Consider the following 25,338-nt stretch of genomic DNA (forward strand, 5'->3'; position numbering starts at 1 on the left):
TTCGGCTCAATAAGAATAAGTAGGCAAATAATAATAAGCAGATGAACTAACTCTTTTTTTTGAATTTTCGTTTAAAAGAACTACTTTAAAAGAAGCAAGGAAATATTATTTTTTGATTGATTTTCTTTTTAAAAGAAGGACTAATATTTTTTGGATTTTCGTTTTTTTTATTCCAAAGAAAAGAAGAAAATATTTTCGGAATTTTACCTTCAATATAAGAAAGGCTTCTAAAATGATTTTTTTTTGAATTTTGAATTTCTAAAGAAGAATCAAAATGTTTTCGGATTTTTATTTATCTATTTTATCTTTTTGAATTTTGAACTTTCTTTTGAATTTTTTTTTCGGATTATATATATACTTATTTTTGGAACAAATAATAAAATCACATTAAACGCCAGACTCCTTTTTTATTTTTATTTCTGGCATTTTCATAGACAAACAAAATAAAATAAAATAAAATATTTTTTTTTTTTAAAAAAAACAAACTCTTTTTCATTTTCATTTAATGGCAAAACAAACTATTTTCTTTGATATTTTTAAAAAAACCAGACAGAACAATGATGATTTTTTTTTTATTTTTTTTTTCCTTTGCTTTTACAAGACATTTTTTCATTTTCAAAATTTCGGCAGAGTTTCAACTCTACTCGGACTTCTATACTGTTATTTTCTCCTTTTTTCACGATTTTCTCATATGTGGAAAATGATGACAACATACAAAATCTTTTTTGAATTTTCATGCTTTGTTTTTATTTGCATTTTTATTTTTTTATATTTATTATTTCTTTCAAAAATGTGGCATGGGAGACATAATGATTTCCAAGACTTCTTGGATTCCGCAAATGCTCCCCATGCGCTTTTCCCAACATATGAAGCGTGGGGGACATATGGGAATTCCAAGACTTCTTGGATTCCACAAATGTTCCCCATGTGCTTTCCCAAAAAGCAAGCGTGGGGGACATAGGGAATTCCAAGGCTTCTTGGATTCCACAAATGTTCCCCATGCTTTGATTAAAATAACATCATGCTGGAAATGACCAAATGACCCATACGCCCTTGACTAAATACAACATGTAGCACATAGGATGCCGAAAGATTGTCTATTATTTTCAGGTTGCTTGTCCTAGACGGACCCAACCCCTATGTTGAGTCCCCTAAGTCAAATGCACATGATGCAAATAAACGTTCCTACTAGGGATCCGGCATGTGGCTTTGTTATACTAGGTTCAAAAACCTGGGTCGGTGTTCTAGACAGTGTACCCGAGCGGACAACTCGAGCTGAGGAAGGAGCTCCTTTCCGGGAACCAAAAGGCCAGCCGGCTTAGAAACTTTCCGAGCCTCTTTTATTTAGGGTATGACACTAACAGAATAGGGAGTCTCAACCAGTAAGCACATCCCCGGAGGTAAGAAGAGAAAGGTTTCGGCACAATTTATATACAGTTCAAATAATATCAAAGCGGTAAAAGCAGCATTTAGCACATTAGGCTCAAAACATGTAATAATCAGATAATAAATAAAGCCAAATAATAACAATTATTCTAAGCTCGAATTCTTAACCCTGAACTAGTGGTTCTGGGTTAAAAATTTCCCCAACAGAGTCGCCAGAGCTGTCACACCTCCTTTTTCCGCGCCCGCGGGGGCGCAGGGGGAGTTTTTTCCAATTAAAGGACAATCGAAACGGGATTGGTTTAATTATTTCAGAGTCGCCACTTGGGAGATTTAGGGTGTCCCAAGTCACCAATTTTAATCCCGAATCGAGGAAAAGAATGACTCTATATTACAGTCTGCGTACCAGAAATCCGGATAAGGAATTCTGTTAACCCGGGAGAAGGTGTTAGGCATTCCCGAGTTTCCGTGGTTCTAGCACGGTCGCTCAACTGTTATATTCGGCTTATTTATCTGATTTTTAATACAATTATGAACCATGTGCAAATTTTATCTTTTAACCGCTTTATTAATTATTATTATTAAGAAATGTGAACATCGCTTAAAACATATCTTTGGACTGTGTCACATGAAATGCACCCACAATCCGAAACATATTTTATTTGATGTTTTAGAATTTGGATTTGGGTCGCATGAAATGCGCACCCGAGTTTAAGAAAATTAAATTATTAAAGGCGCGCCTAAAGCAACTAGCGCATTATTATTTTTGGGGAGGGCCGTGAAATTTGCTAAACGACCCGTCCCGGAATTTAAGTATTTAATATATATACTTGGAGGGCCCCGCAATTTGTCCCTTTTATTTGGCGAGGCTCGTCTCATTTTACTTATTATTTTTTTTATTATTATTATTTATTTTTATTTTTTATATTTTTAAAGGGATGCCATTTTTATGCCTTTAACAGTACTAAACCTTATAGCCTATTTACAACTGAAATCTCATAACTCGTTACAATTTTAATAAAAGGAATCTAGCAAAATGAGTGTTTTGGAAGTAATAACAACAAGTAATACTAGTTTTGTCCGAATGAACTAAGCAAGGGAAAAGACGAACAAATTGACGTTAAACTGTGTCGTGGAATAACTAACCCTACTTAATTAAATGATATCAAATAAACAAAAATTCATAACACCAAAAAATGAACAAAACGCATATGGTGAAAACATAAGCAGAAAATTATCATATCAATTTATATATTGCATCTTCGAACATTTAACGTAACATTTCCTTATCTAATACTTGAGGTTTACTAACCTTTGAACCTCGGCAAACTCAGGACGACAAACACGACCCCGACGGAGTTCAAGCCGGACTTCACTGAACGAGGAACAACAACGAAACCCCGGAATAAACTCGACGAACCGGACCTCGACTCAACTTTTGGACTTTGGACTGGAACTCGACTTCAACTCGACTTCACTGACGGACTGTTTGGTCGACGACTGTGGGTTGTTGACGACGAGGGGGTGCGACGCGAAAGCATGCAGAACCAACTGCTCGGAAACGCAGCGAAGCTGAAAATGGTGGAGCAGCTCCGTCGGGGTTGTCCGGTGGTGTTCAGGCGTTAGGGGGGGGGGTTTGCGACTGGTTTTTGTTTGGTTATTGTGGTTTCACGGTGGGGAAGACGACGGGGGGTGGACTGGTTGGAGGAGTTGGTTGGTCGTTCATGGAGTGTTGATGGTGGGGGGGTTGTTCGGAGGTTGACGACGGTGGTGATGGGGCTGGTGGTTATGGCGGAGATGCTTGGTCGACGGAGGGGAATGCGTGGTCAGTAGGGTCGTTTGTTGATGGAGGGGGCTCCTTTCCTTCTTTTTTTTTTCTCGTTCCCCCCGTTTTTTTATCTTCTGCTTCTTCTTTTAAGAAGAAGATAAACAGTACATGTTCTCCTTTTTTTTTTTTCAAAATTCTTAAAATCCCTCCTTTTTCAAATTCCCCCCGTCCTTTTCGTTGGTCCCCGTGTTTTGTAACATAATGCCCATGAAAATGAGCCCCACGCGTGGTGGGGTTCGAGGCATATGTCCCCCACGCGTGGTGGGGTTCCCCACGTGTCCTGGACACGGTTTATTATGGGCTAGGTCCGAAAATTAGGCCTAAAACCGGGTAGTTTGAACCCGAATATTATTCTTTTGCCCGGACCCGAGAAATAGGAACACGTTGCTTAACTAGTCCTATGTAAGCAAAATAACTACCAAAAATAAGACTAGTATTTAAACAAAACTATATAGTTTTAAATATTTTTTCAAGATTTTTAAAATAGCTACAAAATATTAATAAAACTATTTTTTTTTCTTTGTAATTTTCGTTTTAAATATTAAGATAAAATATGAGGTAATATTTTTGTATTTTTTCCAAGTTAAAAATGACTATAGAATATTAATAAAACTATTTTTTGTAATTTTCGAATTTATATAAAGTACCAAAATAAAGTACAATTTTTGTATTTTTCAAATTTATGAGAGATACATAAACTAAAATTTATATATATATTTTTTGAATTTTTTCTTTTTTTGCAACGAAATAAAGTAAAATAGTTAAAATAGCCATACTGGACCCAATTTCACATATTCATGCTAAAAATGTGAAAATTCTCGGGGAGGGTCAAAAATCACGTGCTTACACAAGGCATCTATCAAATATATCATATCCTAAGGGGAAGGTCCCCCACACAAGGTTAGACAAGCCACTTACCTCGAACCGGCTCAAAGTCAACTTGAAACCACGCTTTTGCCAAGAGTACTCGACTCCAAATGGCCCAAATCTATTCAATTCAATTGCATAATGTAAATAACACTTCAAGTAATTGATTTTACAATTAAAGTCTAAGCTAATACATGAAATTAGGAAAATTACCAAAATGCCCCTCGGGTCCACGCCTCGGAATCGGGTGAAATTTATATTTTCGGGAACCTCGTACTCTCACGAGTTTATACATAATAAGAATACTGAAATTGGAGTCCAAATGACCCCTCAAATCCTCATTTAAAGGCCTCTTAAACTCAAGCCCTAATTAACCATTTTTTTTCCAATTTCTCACCACTAATTAGGTCTGTAATTACATAAAAGCAAGTTATGAAATCAAGGATGTTACCTCCAAGTGATTCCCTTTTGTTTTTCATCAAAAATCTCTCTCAAAAGCTTCAAACCAGGATGAAAATGGTGAAAGAATCCCTCGAATTCGTGAAGGCAACTATTTATATGTTATGCCCAGCGATTTTCGCATTGTAGCCCTGGGACCGCATATGCGGTCCCGCTTCTGTGGAACAAGTGTCGCATCTATGACTTTCACTTAAGGGCCCAGCTTTCGCATCAACGGAACTCTAACCGCAGGAGCGGTTCCGCTTCTGCGGATATTTCACCGCATCTACGGTTCCTGAGGAAAATCCCAAATTTCACTTTTGCGGTCCTCTACGCCGCTTATGCGGCTCCGCATCTGCGGTCCCCAAACCGCAGATGCGAAAATACCAGAAGCAGCAAAAAATACAGCAGCTGCAACATTTTCTCAACTTTCCATTAACCATCCGAAATCACCCCGAGGCCCTCGGGACCTCAACCAAAGGCATCAACATATCCTAAAACCTTATTCAAACTTGTACCAATCTTCAAAACACTTCAAACAACATCAAACAACCAAAACACATCGGATTCAAGCCTAAGTTTCTAAAATCTTCCAAATTCCGCTTTTGATCAGAAACCCAACCAAACCACGTCCGAATGACCTAAAATTTTGCACACACATCCCAAATGATACAACGGAACTATTACAACTCTCAGAATTCCATTCCGACCCTCGGATCAAAATCTTGCTATCGGACCGGAAACTTCAAAAATTTAACCTTCGGCATTTCAAGCCTAAATTAGCTACAGACCTCCAAATCATAATCTGAACACGCTCCTAACCCCAAAATCACCCAACGGAGCTAACGTAACTATCAAATTTCCATTCTGATGTCGTCTTCATACTATTCCGACTACGGTCAACTTTCTAATATTTAAGCTCTCATTTAGGGACTGAGTGTCCCAAAACTCTCCGTAACTTAAAACCGAACATCCCGGCAAATCAAAATAGCAGAAATAGACTCGGGGAAAGCAGTTAATAGGCTATCGGGGTGTAAATTAGTAAGACGACCGGCCGGGTCGTCACATTCCGTGAATAAGACTAAAATTACGACCTCATTTACCAAATAATCCTACTTAAGTAAAATAACTATTAAGATAAGACTAATCATTAAAACAAATCTATTTTTTTGGTATTATCAAAAATAAAAATAAGGTACTATTTTTTGTATTTTTTTTAGTTTTACGAAAGGTATATAAACTAACAACAACTAAAAAGAAGAAATATTTTTGTAATTTTCATTTTTTGATAAAATAAAGTAAAAAGGGTCAAAACTAGTTAAAATAACTATATTAGACCTAAAAATAAATATTTAAATGCTAAAATGGGTGAAATCTTGGGGAGGGTCAAAAATCACATGTCTACAGCTGCCCCTCTTTGACTGGAAACACGAAGTATTTTCAGACAAAGAACGACTAGATAGGTTTTTTGACCCGACCCTTATGTAGAAAGACCAAAAACTAAGAGAAAGGAGAATGTGACCGAGCCCTGGTATCTAAGCTGCTTACATATCCTTGGCTATAAAGGAATCAGGCCACGTGTAGTTCAGAAGTAGGAAGGGTGACGGAGTTTACCGAGGTGGAGAGCCAGTCGAGGTGCCGTTCCGCCGAGGTTCCGGTCCGCGGTCTTGTATTACATCAAAAATCAAAAAATGAAAAAAGACTAGCTAAATCTGTCAACTATGAATTACAAGATTCCTATCTATAAGTCTTTTGAAGCTTGATCTTGAGTCTTGAATGGTTCTTCATGCAGACAATAGATTTGAACCTCGATGCTTGCTAGCTGCAGGTGTTAGTTCATTCTTCTTCAGATCAAAACCGGACATGCAATGCTCGTGATTTCAGCCATCATGTCTTGAGTAGTTCACAACGTTCTCCACTTCTACATTTGGATTCACTTCTTGCCTTTTTTTTTTATTCTGGATTGTGGCTAACTTCCGTTGATTATCTCGGACTGTTGACTCACATTCTTGCCGCGAGCTTCTTTTGTTGCTGACTTGAATTGCATTCTGAAGTGAATTACCTTGTGTTCCAGGTGGGTGCCTGATTGCCAAAACTTGAACTATCTTCTTTCGAAACTTGAACCGTTTTCCCTTGTTCTCCAAGTGGGCGCCTGATTGCTGAACTTGAACTGTCCTCCTTCAAAATTGCTTTCCCTTGAAACTTGAACTTTCTTCCCTTGTTCTCTAGGTGGGCACCTGATTGCTGAACTTGAACTGCCTTCCTTCGAAACTACTTTTCCTTGAAACTTGAACTGTCTTCCCTTGTTCTCCATGTGGGCGCCTGATTGCTGAACTTGAACTGTCTTCCTTCGGAACTGCTTCCCTTGAAACTTGAACTGTTTTCCCTTGTTCTCCAGGTGGGTGCCTGATTGTTGAAACTTTCTGTGTTCCCTTTTTCCATGTGGGTGCCTGCAATCAAAACAAATAAAACAAACAGAATTTTCTGCCCCATTTTGCACTATGAAGTTTTGTGAGTTGTTAGCAATATTGTAAACCACTTATACTATTGATGCAATGATGATAGTAAACTAAAGACTAGACTAGGATATGCGACTCCTATGAGTAAAACCAAAAAACTTTGACTAGAAAATGCATCTGCTAAAAATAAAACCTGAATGAACCAAACTAGTAAGTGCGTCTCCTAGGGGTGAAACTTGAATAAACCAAACTAGGAAGTGCGTCTCCTATGAATGAACTCTCAATTTAGGAAGTGCGTCTCCCAAAACAGAAATATATCCTGAAAAACCCAGACTAGGAAGTGCGTCTCCTAGGGGTAGAACTTCAATGACTCAAACTAGGAAGTGCGTCTCCTAATGAACTTGAATAAACCAAACTAGGAAGTGCGTCTCCTAGTGGTAGAATCTCAATTTAGAAAGTGCATCTCCTAAAAGTATATCCTGAAAGACCTAGACTAGGAAGTGTGTCTCCTAGGGGTGAAATTTAATTTAGGAAATGCGTCTCCTAAAATAAAATATAACATGAAAGACCCAGACTAGGAAGTGCGTCTCCTAGGGGTGGAACTTCAATGACTTAAACTAGGAAGTGCGTCTCCTAGAGATGAATTTAAATGACCAAAGCTAGGAAGTGCATCTCCTAGAGATGAATTTAAATGACCAAAGCTAGGAAGTGCGTCTCCTAATAAGTATAATCTGAAAGACCCCTACTAGGAAGTGCGTCTCCTAACGGGTAAAATTTTAATGACTCCAACTAGGACGTGCATCTCCTAGGGATGAAATTAAATGACCAAGACTAGGAAGTGCGACTCCTAGAGGTGAAAACTTCAGTAACTAAAACTCATATGATCCAAACTAGGAAGTGCATCTCCTAATGGTAAAACATCTCAATTTATGAAGTGCGTCTCCTAAAACAAGAATATAATCTTAAAGACCCAAACTAGGAAGTGCGTCTCTTAAGGGTGAAACCTCAATTTAGGAAGTGCATCTCCTACAACAAAATATAACTTGAAAACCCAGACTAGGAAGTGTTTCTCCTAGGGGTGATGTGTGATCTTCTCAATAGCCTTTGCATAAGCAAAATTGGGGCATTACACCTGAAAAATTCAAGCTTCCAAGCTTTGATATGAACATAGCTTTCATCCCTGTTTCAGACAAAGAAAACTTGTGAGTTTAAATATGATGGTTGGTTTGTGGCCTTGACTTTGCGGGCGATTGCTCCTTCACTTGCCATGATAACCTTGATTTTAACTTGAAATACCTTTCCTGTTTATTGACTAACCACTTTCTCTATTACCCTTATCACATAAAATACCTCTAATCCGTTCAAACCCAATATCCTTTATCTGTTGCATTGCTCATGAATTGACCTATATCGAACCTTTATATTCTACATGAATCCCAAAACACGTTGATGGTTGCCAACTCAGTGCGCCTGTTGTTCTTTCCTGACTTATGCCACTTTGATGTGCAAGACAGATTCCGTTTTGCGCAATTGGAAAAATGGTAGAAAAATTTTGAAGTCATTTCTCACTTTTTTTGACCAAACAGACTCAAGAAAAGGAAGTAAACAAGACAAAAGGAACAGAGTAAGGGACAATGGAAAGAGATGATACCTAGCAAGAAAATTACAAAGTAGAAACTTATCAGATGTGGACACCAACTCTAATGACCATGACATGCACCTTTTGATTAAGTGGCCTAATCAGTCAAGCAAATCCAATGTTCAACTCTTATTGTACCTCTGAGTCGTGAAATTGGGCTTCAATGCTCCGATTATCCCATCTGATTCACGGTGCCTGTGAAGGTTTTCACCATCAAGCCTCTCTCATTTTGTTCTTTCTCTCAACTTATCGTCGCCTTATGGTGCCTGTGAAGGTTTTCACCAATAAGACTCCCTCATTTTTTTGTTTTCCTTGTGTAGAACGGAGTGTTGCCCCTGATGAGAATCATACCTCTAACTCGCTTGACTTGGCACTACTCAAAGATTGATCGGAAGGTCTTTCTTTGGACCGTAATGTAGCTTTTGGATAGGATTAGAAACAAAGGGTATCATAAAGGCTCAAAAACAAGTTAAAAGGGCTCAAAATTACAACTTTTGGAATCAGATCTCTTACAACACCCACAACTTCTGCCCCAGTTTCTTTGCTTGGGGACTTTTGAAATTTTATTTTGATGGGACCGAACCGTGAGACTGCCTACGTATCCTTAAAAGGAATCAGGTCGAACGCAGTTCATGACATAGGAATTGCTTTGTTTTTGTACTTTTCTCTCTAATTTTTCTTTTTCTCCCTTTTTTCTTTTTTTTACTCTTTTTCCATTTTTTTCTTTCCCCTTTTCTCTTCTTTTTCTTCTTCTTTATTTACCTTTTGTGTCCGTGCTTCTGAATTTTGCTACCGCTTCTAAAAAGATGGGTATGAAAGAAAACAAATAAGGCTCAAAGGGGTAACAAAGGATAAAATATTTAGATAGCAGAATAAAATGCCTTTTTCATTCCAATTTTCAAAACATGCCAAATACAAACAACAATTATACAAACCAAAGAAATTATACATAATATCTATTGACTGCATCATAATTGATAGTCATATCTACATATTTACCTTCTATATTTGTTAAATACAAAGCACTATTGGACAACACTCTTGTTACCACGAATGGCCCCTGCCAATTTGGGGCAAACTTGCCTTTAGCTTCAACCTGATGCGGCGGGATGTGTTTCAATAGTGTTTCTTTAAGTTTTATCTGCCCCAGTTTCACACAATTCGAGCTTGAAGTGATCTCAAAATGCCTTTACTTATTTCCCTCAAATGTCCCTATCATCTTCAAAATTGTTTCATTGCTTCATGACTGAACTAACTTTTATGACCAGGCTGAGAATTACGCGTGCATGTCATGTCACTAGAGTCAGCAGGAAAGGAACTATAAAAGGGAAAGAGAACTAAACAAACACTGACTAGATATAACAGAAAGCAGAAAATTGCATTAGATAGATGGTGAAAGGGTTTGAACAACAAAACAAGTAAAATAAGCTGGGGTTACAACCCTGGAACAAAACCAGACAACACTAAGCGAGCTACTACGACTAAACAAACTAGGCAAAATAAAAGGATAGAAGGGTTTGAGTCACAAGACAATATCCGGATTACAACCCTGAAAATAACCCGGGCAACAGAAATGACAACAAAATAAACCACCAAAACTCCTCTCCGGCTAACCAAGAAATGGAGCGTCTTTCCAATTACCAAGCACGGCATCTTAGCCACTGAGTTTCGCATCAATATTTCAAAGACCATTACCAACTTCAATATCATCAACTTTAGTCCACAAGTTCTTAAGAGGATCCGCATTCTCCCTGTCACTGTCATTGATCACAATTAACCCTTCTTGAATCATTCTTTCTATTTCCCTTTTCAAAGAGAGACAATCTTCAATGCTATATGGGTCTGGAGTATAGTCGAGGAGCGGCTCAATTAGGCCAGAATGCTTTAACTTTTCAAACAAGCTTGTATAGGATTCTCCGATGGGCGTGAAAGCATTTCTTTGCCTTTGTTTCCCTCCCTGCCCATGTTTTCTAGGGTTGTTGGGCGCTCGAAAATGTTGTGAAGGCAAGAGTGCATTATGCGGTGCTGGCACTCACCATAAGGAGTGACCCGATGGTTGGACAGATGACCGGACATTGTTCGGAGGATAATACTGAGGTGGATTATTGTTGCGACCAAAAACACTCACGCAAGTGCACGTGATCATCAAGTAATAGAGTAGAGAGTAGAGAATCATTCCCACGAAGACTTATGATTAACTGTTGACTAATTCAAACTCAATTAATTTGTCTATCCAAGAGGTTTTTTTTCACAAAAATAGAGTTGTAATTGTTTTACTACCTAAACTACCAAGCAATAATCTAACTAGAGCAATTAACCAAAAAAATAATAATTTCGAGTAACAAACAGTAGGAGAGGATATTCTAGGGTCACAGGCTAGTTAACAATCGTGTTATGTTCTTGACTTAAAATGACTAATCGATGTACCTGGACTGTTGATTGACAGGGTTAATGTTACTCATAAGAATCTGTCGAGTTCTTACTCGCCTATTCAAGTTAACTCAATGCCTATATGTCTATGGAATTAAGATTAACAAGAATACATTTACAATTCCTGTATTTCAACCAAACAAGGCAATTGAGTATATGTCTATCCCAATTGCTAATCTGTTCCCCGAGGCCCGGGTTCAAAAATCTGCTCTATTTAATTCTATATGCAATCTAAAGTTCTCACTTTCGAGTTCAACTAAAGATTCGTAGATAGTATTTCACTGTTAGCTACTCAGCAAAATAATTAAAAGCAGAATTAAATAAACAACCCAATATGATAAACCAACTTTGTCAAATTAAACTTCAAACAACCACATTCATGTTTCACCTATGACCCTAGAACAATGAGTTTTAGCTACTCATGCTAGTGTTCATCACAAATAGATTCAATTTCATCCCAAATAGCAAAAACCAAGATAAGAAAAGAAGAACTTGATGGTCAAATCTCCTCCTTGCCTCTTGTCTCTCTATTTCTTGCACTAGACTATGAAAAAACTCTCCTCTCTTCCTTGGGCGAGCTTGACTTTATATAGGTTAAGTGAGTTTTCCTCCAGATTTCCAATTCTGCCCCTAAATAACTCTTCCCGGATTTTGGACTAGCGCGATCGCGCACCTGGACGCGCATCTGGCCATGCTAATTGACTGAGATTCTGTCATGGACACGCTAAAAGTAGCGTGATCGTGCACCTGGGCGCGCATGTCCAGTTCTGTGTTTCATCACTTATGTTCCTCGTCTTCAAGCGTACTCAGCTATGAGGGGTCTTTCTTGCTCCAAAATGGTTCCAATCACAACTGTTTAAGGCATCACCTAGGCTCCTCATCCTGCAATATATACAATTCACAATTAGAGCCTATTTTTCATCAATTAACCATATTATGATATTGGAATATAATCAAGTGGGAGCATAAACAATCGCAAAATTACCTAGATTTAACGTATTATCAACTCCCCACACTTACTTCATTGCTAGTTCTCGAGCAATCAAACTATACATTTTAAAGGTTCCTTCACTCAACCATTTCCCCTAATGCCCTACACCCAGAACAATTTACATACATTACGCCTAGCAGTGAACAATCCTAGCCTCAAAAGTCGACTCTTCAAGTGCCATACAATATTCATACTTCCTCAACGTACTCTACACAGAAGTCAAGACTTGCTTTTCCGTCACAAATCATATGCCCTCACAATCACATCGACGAAAATTGAATTCAATCCACACATTCGCATCATATGCTCACATATATCAAAGAAATCACTCACCCTCATAAAGAAGTCACATGCATGCAATTGGTACCATAAGCTTGCCCTTAATGTAAATCTTTACTAATGTAGGCTTGCTCGACCCAAAATCAATTAGGACTTTTTCCCGGTTGTAATGTGGGCTAAGGGATGGGTAGGATATATTTCGGAATATGCACTAACCCTCCTAAGCACTTTAATACATCACATGAGCAACTTTAGTGCAAATTCTTCAACCCACTTCACTTCCATAAACAATATCACCCTACAAATACTCCCTTCTTCTTTAAGCACTATATTAATTCATACCCACTAGCTGGAACAAGACACAATGTATTCCTCTCTCTTTTTTTTCAGTTTATTTTTTCTTTTCACTCAATTTTCGCTAGTGGTGTATTAGTTTACAAAACAAGTGCACATTTCTTCCTTTTATTGGTTCCACTCAAAATCCACCCCACACTTAGTTCCTTCTTACTTCTTTTAGCGCTCATCTCACAATTAAAGTTCTTTAAGAGGTAAAAGGATCAAAACAATATCAATTAAGAACAAAAAGGGTATAGGCTCGTAATGCGGGTGCCAAACGAAAGTCCATAGGCTCAAAAGGGTTAACTAGGGACAAATTTTATTTGTGACAAGCAATTAAGCTCAAAAAGATCAAAGAAAGCCTAAAATCATTTTCCAAACCGAGCATCACCTAAAATTCCGCTTCAACTCACATACCGGGCAAGTTCTAGACACAAGTACAATACATGGACTACACAAAAACCTCACCACACATGGCATAAAACTCATTCCAGATCAGCTCATCAAGACACTCCGTTACGAGCATTCAATTCAGCAACAAACATAAAAATTAAGGCACTTTAGTGAGATTCAACAAATAAGACTAAGCATTTAGGGTCTATTGTGTTCAGGTGTGTCAACGCTATGGGTTCTCTTTTGATTCTCTAGCTCGTAGCCCATTAACCTAGTCTACAAAATAAAAAGAAAACTACATATACCCAGTTCAAGTTAAACCCTTAGAAAAGAACCGTGGCCTAAAGAAAAACCAAGGGGGAGTTGCTACACTATCTAAGAAAAAAATAAAAAATCTTTTTGGTGTTTTCTCTAGACTAACTTCCCTCAAGAAAATTGTCTACAGGATCCATCATCAGGAGGAGTCTACGTCTTTTTTTTGTCTCGACTCAGTCCTTCAAGAACCCCGTCGACAGGGATCCATCGTCGGGACGAGCCATATATCTATTTTAAACTAACGATTCCTACTTAACAGCATCAAAATTATCAAAGCAAAATGAAACAAAACAAAACCAACAGTCAATTGATACAATCACATACATACAATGAAGGAATCCCCACCCCACACTTAAAAATGAATACATGTCCCCATGGCTTAAAATTTGAAAGAGTAGTAAGGTAAAAGAACTTCCCCGAAGGCTCACTCCTGGTCGGAGACGGTGTCTGGGTTGACGTGGCACGCACGGCCCAGAGCTCGCAGCCAGCCCATGAATTTCTTTTCCGACTTCACTTGTTGGTCAGCTACAGCGTCTACTCGAGTGCCCAAATTAGTTGTGGAGGTTCGCAAACCAGCCATCTCTGCCTCCATCGCAGTAAAACGGGACACCCGGGCAGCTCCTGAAGATGTTGTCGTCCCAGATGGTCCTGTTGCTGCCACATTTTGCTCCTGAGCGTGCGGTGTTGTCCCCATGTTCTCCTCAGCATCCTCTCCTTCATGAGAATCATCAGAGCTACTACTCGCAGACCGGCCACCGCTCGCCTCCTCCTCTACTACTCCCGAGTCCTTGCCCGTGGTCACCTTATCAGCACGGAATTGGCCTTCCCTTTTCACCAACCCATCCACAGCTTAATTTTCGGGCACCTGAGCATCCCTGCATAGTTGAGTAAGTAAAGAAGGGAAAAAGAACCCATACCTTTTGACTTGGTTGTGGACGAATATCTCTTCATGCATCACTTTGGCCACGTCGAAGTCGTGACCATTTACAAAGCACCAAATCAGCACGGGGCCCATTGACCTCTGTAGTATTATGAGACGGAATCAAGCGGTTGTTTATGAGGTACAGCCAGCACTTCCCTTCAAAGGTGAGTGCTGAGGAGTGAAACTTCTCCCCATAGTCCATCCAGACCACTTCTTTCCCGGGTGCACAAATTGTCTCAAAGAATCGCGCCCATTTTTCGTTCGTTGGGTTGCGGCCGTATTCATAGAAGTCATCATAACCAACCGGAGGTGGAGGCAGTTGGTAGGCCGTTCGTATCACATCAACAGAAGCATTCACTGCCCTTCGGCGCACCGTGACTACTCCATTATCATGCTCCGCCACATTCGCATAAAATTCCCGCACAACCATTGCATTGCCCTCACCGGGCTCATTGATGAATGTGTGCAACCCCCGCCTCACCAACTCCTCGTACATGTGAGGGCAGTGTCTCTGGAGCTGTCTGACATGAATACCTCTCTCCGGAATTGGCTTTTTACGAGCCTTTTACGCAAAGCGGGACTGAGCATTGGCCGAAACAAATTTGGAACTATCAAAGGAGCGTATAGGTGCAGCCCCTCATGACCTAGATGAACCAGCCTGGCTGCTCGACGAGGCAACTATGGCGCGTCGTTTCCTAGATGGAGTCATGATGCCTGGAAAACGGAGACACATTAGCACAGCCCAATAGAAATTTTGTGACTCAATACGGTTACTCAGACTTCACACGCATAAGGGGTCATAAATTATATAATCACGATCATTGGGACCTTTCCACAAACACATTGTGGGCATTAGGCCTTCACAACCCCTTTTTAAACTTTTTAGAACAAGAATCACCCACTTACACTCACCAACATCACATATCAAGTGGGATTCCACCCCACACTTATCATCCACCAACACTACAACATCTTGCACCAATTTCTCTACAAAATCTAAGTACAACTACTACAACATAGGCATAAGAATACAACCAAAAATCTGAAAAAATAGAGAGAGAAATAAAAAGGAAGAAAGAAACTAGGTCTCATACCTGTGGTGAAGGAGAATGGGGAAGATACTAGTGAACTCGGGGGGGGGGGGTCATGAGATGGGGGACGGCTGGTTTTGGGATTTGGGAGTGTTTGGAGGAAGGGTTTGTTTGTGTTTGAGTTGGAATGGGGGAGGGGTTTTCTTTTGTTGAATGGAAGGTTCAGGTACGGGGGGGGGCATTTATTAGATGGGGGAAAGGGGTAATTGAGTCTAAAGAATAAACAAAATAAAAAAAATGAAAAAAAACTGAAAATACACTTGAAAACGCCGGAACTAGCACGCTCAGATGCGCGAGCGCGCTAGATTTAGCGCGTCCAATACAGAACCCAAGAGCTACTAGCGTGCCTAGATGCGCCTCCGGTAGCGCGGCCGCGCTAGTAGCGCGATCAGGTGCGCGGCCAAGGCAGAAACTTTGCAGTTTAGCGCGTCCAGTAGCGCGGGCGCGCACCTGGGCGATTTTTTTCTTTAACTTTTCACCTGTTCTTACCCCGTTCGATGGCCTTAGCACCTGCCCTTTGTCACCTGCATTGGTTAGCTCTTCCTAAAACACAAAATTAACACTACTACTATCGTTGGGTTGCCTCCCAACCAGCGTCTTATTTAATGTCGTGGCATGACGGTTACAACAATTCAATGGGTTGCCTCCCATCTAGCGCCTGATTTAACGTCGCAGCACGACTCAACACGTTCTCAAGCATCCGTCAAGTCCACCGAGGTCTTGTGACGTGCAAAGTCACCACCCCAGTAATGTTTTATCCTTTGACCATTCACCAAGAAAGTACCAGCTGAACTCATATCCCGCAACTCCACAGCTCCATGAGGCTTCACACTTACTACAACAAAAGGGCCTGACCAACGAGATTTAAGCTTTCCTGGGAAAAGCTTCAACCTTGAATTGAACAAAAGAACTTCTTGCCCTGTCTCAAACTCTTGATGTTGGATGTGCTTGTCATGCCACCTCTTAGTCTTCTCTTTATACAATTTGGCATTTTCATATGCGTGCAAACGAAACTCATCAAGCTCGTTGAGTTGCAGCAACCTCTTCTCGCCAGCCAAGTCCCCATTCATATTCAGCTTTTTAATTGCCCAATAGGCTTGTGTTCAAGTTCGACGGGCAAGTGACATGCCTTCCCATAAACTAACTTATACGGAGAAGTACCTATGGGAGTTTTGTATGCAGTTCGATATGCCCACAATGCGTCATCTAACTTCCCTGCCTAGTCTTTTCTATTTGCACTCACTGTTTTCTCAAGAATCTGCTTTACCTCTCTATTTGACACTTCCACTTGACCGCTCGTCTGGGGGTGATAGGCAGTGGAAATTTTGTGCTTGACTCCGTACTTTGCAAGAACATTATTCAGCAGTTTGTTGCAGAAATGCGTTCCTCCATCACTGATCAACACTCTGGGAGTTCCAAAGCGTGTGAAGATGTGCTTCTTAACAAAGCTTACCACCACCTTTGCATCATTAGTGGGAATACCAATGGCCTCCACCCACTTAGACACATAATCGACTACCACCAAGATGTACCTATGACCATTGGAGTACGGAAACGGTCCCATGAAGTCAATTCCCCAAACATCAAAAAGCTCCACTACCAGAATGTTTTGCAGCGGCATCTCGTGCTTTTTTGTGATCGTTCCGGTTCTTTGGCACCTGTCACACTTTTTAACAAAGGTGTGTGCATCCCTAAATAATTTTGGCCAATAGAAACTTGATTGTAGCACTTTCTGGGTGGTCATGTCTCCACCATGATGACCTCCGTATAGCGAGGCGTGACAACTATGAAGTATGGCATTCATCTCCTCCTCAGGAACACATCTTCGCACCAACTGATCTGCATAGAGCCTGTATAATAATGGCTCATCCCACATGTAAAGCCTCACATCATGCAGGAACCTTCTTCTATTATCGGGTGTCAATTCTGGTGGTGTCACCCCGCTTGCAATAAAGTTCACATAATCTGCATACCACGGGGTTGTGCTTGAGGTGATTGCCAATAACTGCTCATCAGGGAATGTTTCTTTGATTGCACCCCCTTCACCTACATGGTTCCGATTTTCTAATCTGGACAAGTGATCAGCCACTTGATTCTCTGTTCCTTTGTGATCTCGGATCTCTAGGTCAAACTCTTGCAAGAGAAGGACCCACCGAATCAGTCTCAGCTTGGCGTCTTTCTTCTCAAATAGGTATCTGATAGCTGAATGATCTGTGTAGACGATGACTTTGGTCCCCACTAGATATGACCTGAACTTGTCAAACGCCCACACCACGGCAAGCAACTCTTTTTCAATGACTGTGTAGTTCATCTGAGCTGGATTCAGAGTTTTGCTCGCATAGTAGATGGAGTGGAAGATTTTATTTCTCCTTTGCCCCAAAACAGCTCCAATAGTCAAGTCACTCGCATTGCACATCAACTCAAATGGCTGCTCCCAATCCGAAGCAATTATGATTGGTGCAGTCACCAACCTTCCCTTCAGCTCCTCAAATACCTTCAGACATGCAGCATCAAATTTGAAGGCGACATCCTTCTCAAGCAACCTGCACAAGGGAGAGGAAATTTTTGAGAAATCTTTAATGAAACGATGATAAAAACCTGCATGGCCCAAGAAACTACGAATGCCTTTGACAGATATCGGTGGGGGCACTTTTTCAATCGCTTCCACCTTTGCTTTGTCCACCTGCAAACCATCTTTGGATACCTTGTGCCCCAAAACTATACCTTTACGTACCATGAAATGGCACTTTTCCCAGTTTAACACCAAGTTAGTTTCTTCACACCTAACAAGTACTTATCAAGGTTCATTAAGCAGTTATCAAAAGAACATCCAAACACAGAAAAATCATCTATGAACACTTCCACAAACCTCTCAACCATGTCAGTAAAAATGGCCATCGTACACCTTTGAAAAGTCGCAAGTGCATTACAAAGACCGAAGGGCATTCTCTTGAACGCATACGTGCCATAAGGACACGTAAATGTGGTCTTCTCTTGGTCCTTTAGGGCTATAGCAATCTGATTATACCCCGAGTAACCATCTAAGAAGCAGTAGTACTCCTGGCCAGTTAATCTATCAAGCATTTGGTCAATAAAGGGGAGGGGAAAGTGATCCTTCCGGGTGACATTGTTCAATTTTCTATAATCAATGCAAATTCTCCACCAGGTGACAGTTCTTGTAGGGATTAAATCATTATTCTCATTAACTACTACAGTCATCCCCCTTTCTTGGGTACACATTGAACTGGGCTTACCCATTTGCTGTCTGAGATAGGAAATACAATACCTGCATTAAGCCACTTAATCACTTCTTTTCTTACCACCTCTTTCATGATTGGATTGAGTCGGCGTTGTTGCTCTACACTGGGCTTATGTCCGTCCTCCATAAGGATTTTGTGCATGCAAAAGGCTGGGCTAATGCCCTTAATGTCAGACATCGTCCACCCAAGTGATCGCTTGTGCTCACGTAGCACTCTCAACAACTTTTCTTCCTGCAATTTAGACAAGTCAGAAGAAACAATAACGGGTAAAGTGTTAGAGTCACCCAAATAAGCATATTGCAGGTGAGGTGGAAGAGGTTTAAGCTCCAATTTTGGGGCTTCCTCAAATGACGGCTTTGGAGGAGGTCCCTCTGGCCTATTCAAAGGCTCAAAGGGGTGTATCCCTTGCATGTACGCACAAGATGTATCTAGGATGTGCATCATATTCTCAACCTCCTCATCAGCCCTCAGGCTATCAAGCAACATAAGTGCTTTCTCTAGAGAATCATCTAGATATACACTCGGATAATGAATCTACTCATCAGCCTCAATAATAGATATCATTGAGAGCTCCTCATAGTGGCGGGGAAGTTGGATTGCTTTGTAGACATTAAAAACTGCTTCCTCGTCATCTACCCGCAAAATCATTTTTCCTTCTCTCACTTTGATAATTGCATCACCAGTAGCTAAGAGAGGTCTCCCCAATATGATTGGAACCAGTTCATCAGCCTTATAATCGAGGATAATGAAATCAGCATGGAAGATGAATTTCCCAATCTGCAGCAACACATCTTCAATTACCCCTTTAGGGTGTGCTATCGATCTATCAGCTAGCTGCAACATCACAGTAGTGGGCCTTGGAGCTCCCAGGCCTAATTGTTTGAACAAAGACAGGGGCATCAGATTTATGCTCGCCCCCAAATCGCAAAGAGCACGACCCACATCAATATTACCAATGCGCACAGGAATCGTGAAGCTGCCAGGATCCTTAAGCTTTTGAGGGAGCTTATTTTGGACCCTTGAAGTGCACTCCTCAGTAAGTGCCACTGTCTTAAATTCAGTTAATCTTCTCTTATGAGCCACTATATCTTTTATGTACTTAGCATACTTTGGAATTTCATGAAGCACATCAACAAGTGGGATATTCAACTGAACCTGGATCAACATAGAGAGAAATTTTGTGAACATGCGATCATCATTCTTTTTCTGCAATCTCTGGGGAAAGGTGGTGGTGGCCTTGGGGCCTCCACTGGCTCTGGAATTTCAGCAACATTCTTTGGCTCGTGAGTCACTTTAGGGATCAACTCTCCCTCAGGTATGGGCTTGTCTTTCTTTTTCTTTGGCACTTCCTCCCGTTTCTAAGTGTAACTGCATTCACTTGAGGGTTCTTTTCTGTATCACTGGGGAGAGCGCCTACAGGTCTAGTATTTTGATTTGTTGCTAACTCCCCCATTTGCCTCTCAAGATTTCTGAAGTCGGTCATGAGTTGCTGATTGTCAATCAACAACTTTTTTAGCAAATCATTGGTACTTTCTTCCATTTGTTGGGGTGGTCTCTGAGGCTGATTGAAACTCCCTTGGGGTCTATGCTGATTCTGATTCTACTGATTTCCACCCCATGAGAAATTGGGATGATTGCTCCAATTTGGATTGAAATAATTCCCGTATTGTGCATGCTGATTCGGTGGACCTCTGTTCTGTTGCCCCACATAATAGATGGACTCTGGATTTGTGGGGCACATATCACTCATATGACTGTCACCACACAGTTAGCAGCAAATAGTCATTTGTTGTACATGTTGCATTGTCTGTGGCTGCCATTGTCATCTTAGTCATCTGATTGGCCAGCTTTGCAATATCGGCTCTCATGGCTGACACTTCGTCGAGATCAAGTAACCCAGCTGATTTTTGCTTAACTGCCTTTCGTGAATCACCATCACCTTGCCAGTTATTATCATTAGCAGTGAAGTTATTCAGCAAGACTTGGATTTTACTGTACGGTCTGGCCATGCAACTACCCCCACAAGATGAATCAAGATTCATCTTTGAAGCATCATCTAACCCTTCAACAAAAGTGTGACCCAATACCTCGTCCGTCTGGCAATGATGAGGACAGTCTCTGAGCATTTTCTTGTACCTTTCCCATGCTTGACGAAGTGTCTCACTAGCTCGTTGTTCAAACACAAGAATTTGACTCCTCAATATCTTTATTTTCTTAGTGGGGAAAAACTTGATTAAGAATTTCCTTGCCAGATCATCCCAAGTACGGATTGAATTCGTTGGCTCCTTATTCAACCGCTCCTTAGCCTCCCCGATCAGTGAAAAGGGGAAAAGTGTCAGCCTGACATAGTCCTTGGAAACGTTCAGATAATTGTAAGTGTCCGTAATTTCCAAGAAATTCTGAATGTGCCTCTGCGGGTCTTCATGAGGTAAGCCCACAAATAGCCCTGTGGATTGGATCAGCTGCACCATGTATTGTTTTAGCTCAAAGTGCCCAGTGATATCAGGCTTCACAATAGCCTGAGTCATATTAGCCAGACTGGGCCTTGCGGCTTCAATCACCGCGCGTTCCTCATAACCTGCCATCTCAATTGGCTGTGGTTGAACTATGATGTCCAACTCTCTTTCAATTCTAGTTCTATCGTCCACCTCCCTCCTCAATCTGTGAAGTTTTCATTCAATTTCGGGATCAAGAGGAAGGAGATTGTTTGCGCTTCTACTTCTTCGCATTCAAGAAAAGAAAACCTGTATTCGCACAAACAAAGTGAACTGAAAATTAAAACTTGAATAAATAAATAATAAAAGCTCAACTCAGTCAAGTAGCTAATTTCTAAGTCCCCGGCAATGGCGCCAAAAACTTGTTACGACCAAAAACACTCACGCAAGTGCACGTGATCGTCAAGTAATAGAGTAGAGAGTAGAGTATCGTTCCCACGAAGATTTATGATTAACTGTTGACTAATTCAAACTCAATTAATTTGTCTATCCAAGAGGTTTTTTTTCACAAAATAGAGATGTAATTGTTTTACTACCTAAACTACCCAGCAATAATCTAACTAGAGCAATAAACCAAACAAATAACAATTTCGAGTAACAAACAGTAGGAGAGGATATTCTGGGGTCACAGGCTAGTTAACAATCGTGTTATGTTCTTGACTTAAAATGACTAATCGATTTACCTGGACTGTTGATTGACAGGGTTAATGTTACTTATAAGAATCTGTCGAGTTCTTACTCGCCTATCCAAGTTAACTCAATGCCTATATGTCTATGGAATTAAGATTAACAAGAATGCATTTACAATTCCTGTATTTCAACCAAGCAAGGCAATTGAGTATATGTCTATCCCAATTGCTAATCAGTTCCCCGAGGCCTGGGTTCAAGAACTTGCTCTATTTAATTCTATATGCAATCTAAAGTTCCCACTTTCGAGTTCAACTAAAGATTCGTAGATAGTATTTTACTGTTAGCTACTCAGCAAAATAATTAAAAGCAGAATTAAATAAACAACCCAATATGATAAACCAACTTTGTCAAATTAAACTTCAAACAACCACATTCATGTTTCACCTATGACCCTAGAACAATGGGTTTTAGCTACTCATGCTAGTGTTCATCACAAATAGATTCAATTTCATCCCAAATAGCAAAAACCAAGAGAAGAAAAGAAGAACTTGATGGTCAAATCTCCTCCGTGCCTCTTGTCTCTCTATTTCTTGCACTAGACTATGAAAAAACGCTACTCTCTTCCTTGGGCGAGCTTGACTTTATATAGGTTAAGTGAGTTTTCCTCCAGATTTCCAATTCTGCCCCTAAATAACTCTTCCCGGATTTTGGACTAGCACGACCGCGCACCTGGACGCACATCTGGCCGCGCTAATTGGCTGAGATTCTGTCATGGACGCGCTAAAAGTAGTGCGGTCGCGCACCTGGGTGCGCATGTCCAGTTCTGTGTTTCATCACTTCTGTTCCTCGTCTTCAAGCGTACTCAGGTCTGAGGGGTCTTTCTTGCTCCAAAATGGTTTCAATCACAACTATTTAAGGCATCACCTAGGCTCGTCATCCTGCAATATATACAATTCACAATTAGAGCCTAGTTTTCATCAATTAACCATATTATGATATTGGAATATAATCAAGTGGGAGCATAAACAATCGCCAAATTACCTAGATTTAACCTATTATCAATTATGTGGAGATCGGGGATAGGTTTGGGGTTGGGGTTGAGGTTGCGTATATTGGTGAGGCGGACCCGTTGAACCATGTCCTAATCCTGAGACAACCATGGCAACACCATCATGCTCCTTCTGACCCAACAAGCTTCCTGTGTCGTTCTGAATTTCTTGTGTTGTGGATTTTAAAGCAGAATAACTCATGATCTTGCTAGACTTCAGCCCATATTCTACCATTTCTCCCATTTTTACCACATGATTAAAAGGCCTACCCACAGCCGTGATCAAATGCCCAAAGTAAGTTGGCTCTTGAGCTTGAAGAAAGTACTCGACCATCTCTTTTTCTTCCATCGGGGGATTGACTCTGGCAGCTTGCTCTCTCCATCAAGCCCATATTCCCTAAAACTTTAATTAGGCTTCTTTTCTATCTTGGTGAGGGACATGCGATCAGGGACGATCTTTATATTGTACTGGAAGTGCCGGGCAAAGGCCTGAGCCATATCATCCCATGTGTACCACCTGCTAGCGTCTTGGCGGGTGTACCACTCCAGAGCTACCCCACTCAGACTCTGACTGAAATATGCCATCAATAATTTGTCTTTCCCACCGCCTCCTCTCATCTTACTGCAGTAGCCTCTCAAATGGGCCACGGGATCTCCATGTCCGTCATACAAATCAAACTTTGGCATCTTAAACCCAGCAGGTAGTTGGATGTCAGAAAATAAGCACAAATCTTTGTAAGCCACGCTCATCTGGCTCCCTATCCCTTGCATGTTTCTTAAAGACTACTCTAAGATTTTCACCTTCCTGCATATCTTATCTTGCTCCACTATCTTAGCAGGCTTTTCAGTTTCACCAGGAGCCTCAAAATGAGGAGCGTGAGAGTATGGATCCGAGACTTTGAAAGTTGGTTCTGGAGCATAGTGTTGGGCATTGGGGACTTTGAATACAGTCTCGTTAGAGGATCGAGGAAAAGTAGCTGGAGGAGGAGCTACAAGAGCATGAGTGGCCAAATGAGAGGGATATGAGGTGGTTTAGGCTAGTAGAGTGTGAAAAGGTTGTGAGTGATATCAGTAGCAGTTGGAATCTAGATTTGTGATGGTGGTGGGATACTTGCATGGTTTTCAGTGTAGTTAGCAGGGAATGAAGGTGGAGGATGCCCCCTAATCCAAGACTGATACATTTCTGTCATCAGTTGTTTCAACATTTGGACCTCCCCTTTCGTTTAAGACTCCGACTCCACAAACTCCCTCGACGGGTCAACAACTCTTGTGCCCAAGTCTTTGCTAGCCATGGCTACCTTGCTCTTTGACCTTGCGTTGTATGGAAGAGTTACCAGTTTAAGAACCACAAACCAACCACCCTTCTGCTATAATGAGGATAACAAAGAGGAACAAAATGAAGACATCATGTTAGCATTAGGGCATTTAACAGCTAAAAATATCACATTACGTGCAATGCATCTAGCAACAATTAATGATTCAAGAATGACTTCGAGGGTCATAAGGTCACTTGGCATCATCCCATTTTGTTCATTTCAATCTTCTCTTTCTTTTCTGTTCTGGCACTTCTTGGCTTGCTCACTTTCTTTCTTCTTTTTTTTTCTTCTAATTATTACTCTTTCCTTTCCTCTCATTTCTCACATCCCCTAATTTCACCTCTCATTTTTTTCTTTTTTTTTTCTTTTTTTTTCTTTTAATTCTTTCTTTTCTTTTTTTCCTTTTTTCCTTTTTTCTTTTAATAAAAAAAATGATTCGATCGAACCCTATGTAGGTTGCCTACGTATCATGACGCCGCATGAATCAGATCTTTGCATAGTTCGGGAAGAACGGGAATAAAGTAAACAAAGTAATGTTCTCATTATCTTTTTCTTTTTTTTCTTTTCTTTTTACCTTAATGACTACTCTGATGAGAAAAGAGAAAAAAAAGAAGCAAATCCTTTTTTTTTTTAATTTTCTAGACTTAGTGTTCTATAACCTATTCCAAACTCAAGCTTAACGGGCATATTTTTTTTTTTTTTTGAAACAAATACTCTATGGGAAATTATTAAGGAAAAAAACCTAGAAGAAAAAAAAATATTTTTTGATTCTTTTTGTTTTAGGAAGAAAATCTAAAGAACGAACCAAAGAAAATATTTTGAATTTTCACTTGATATCATGAAGAAAGATTTCGATACAAGCAATGAAAAAGGTAAACAATATTTTGGATTTCAATTTTTGATATTCTAAAGATAAACAAAAGATAAAATACGTTTTTTAGTTTCTTCTATGTACAATGTCTTAAAGTTCTAGTGAAAATAAAATTTGTTTTTTCTTTATTTTATATTTCCCAAAGAGGAACCTCAAAAGAAAATCTTTTTTGGATTTTCAAATTAATATCTTAAAGAAAACTTTTAAAGAAGTGCTAAAGGAATTTTATTTTATTTTGAATTTTTAGTCTTAATGTACTAAAAGAAAATTTTTCTTTATTTTGAGTTCTAGATATTAATATTCTAAAGAAAATTTCTAATGGAAATATAAAACGCAAAATCTCTTTT

The 25,338-nt window shown here is 40.1% G+C and overlaps 2 protein-coding genes across 2 annotated transcripts; both read right to left on the reverse strand.

Annotated features, from left to right (window-relative positions):
• Positions 1–16,063: 16,063 nt before the first annotated feature.
• LOC138885111 (uncharacterized) lies at positions 16,064–16,441 on the reverse strand. Its single transcript, XM_070166010.1, has one exon. It carries the CDS (start codon positions 16,439–16,441, stop codon positions 16,064–16,066), a length of 378 nt encoding a protein of 125 aa, XP_070022111.1.
• Positions 16,442–19,165: 2,724 nt separating this feature from the next.
• LOC138885112 (uncharacterized) lies at positions 19,166–20,171 on the reverse strand. The gene is made up of 2 exons (XM_070166011.1): positions 20,010–20,171; positions 19,166–19,786 (listed from the first exon to the last, which is right to left on the reverse strand). The coding sequence occupies exons 1-2, from the start codon at positions 20,169–20,171 to the stop codon at positions 19,166–19,168; spliced, it is 783 nt and encodes a 260-aa protein (XP_070022112.1).
• Positions 20,172–25,338: the final 5,167 nt, after the last annotated feature.

The sequence above is a fragment of the Nicotiana sylvestris genome, chromosome 2 (assembly GCF_000393655.2).
Source record: "Nicotiana sylvestris chromosome 2, ASM39365v2, whole genome shotgun sequence".
Classification (NCBI taxonomy): Eukaryota; Viridiplantae; Streptophyta; class Magnoliopsida; order Solanales; family Solanaceae; genus Nicotiana; species Nicotiana sylvestris.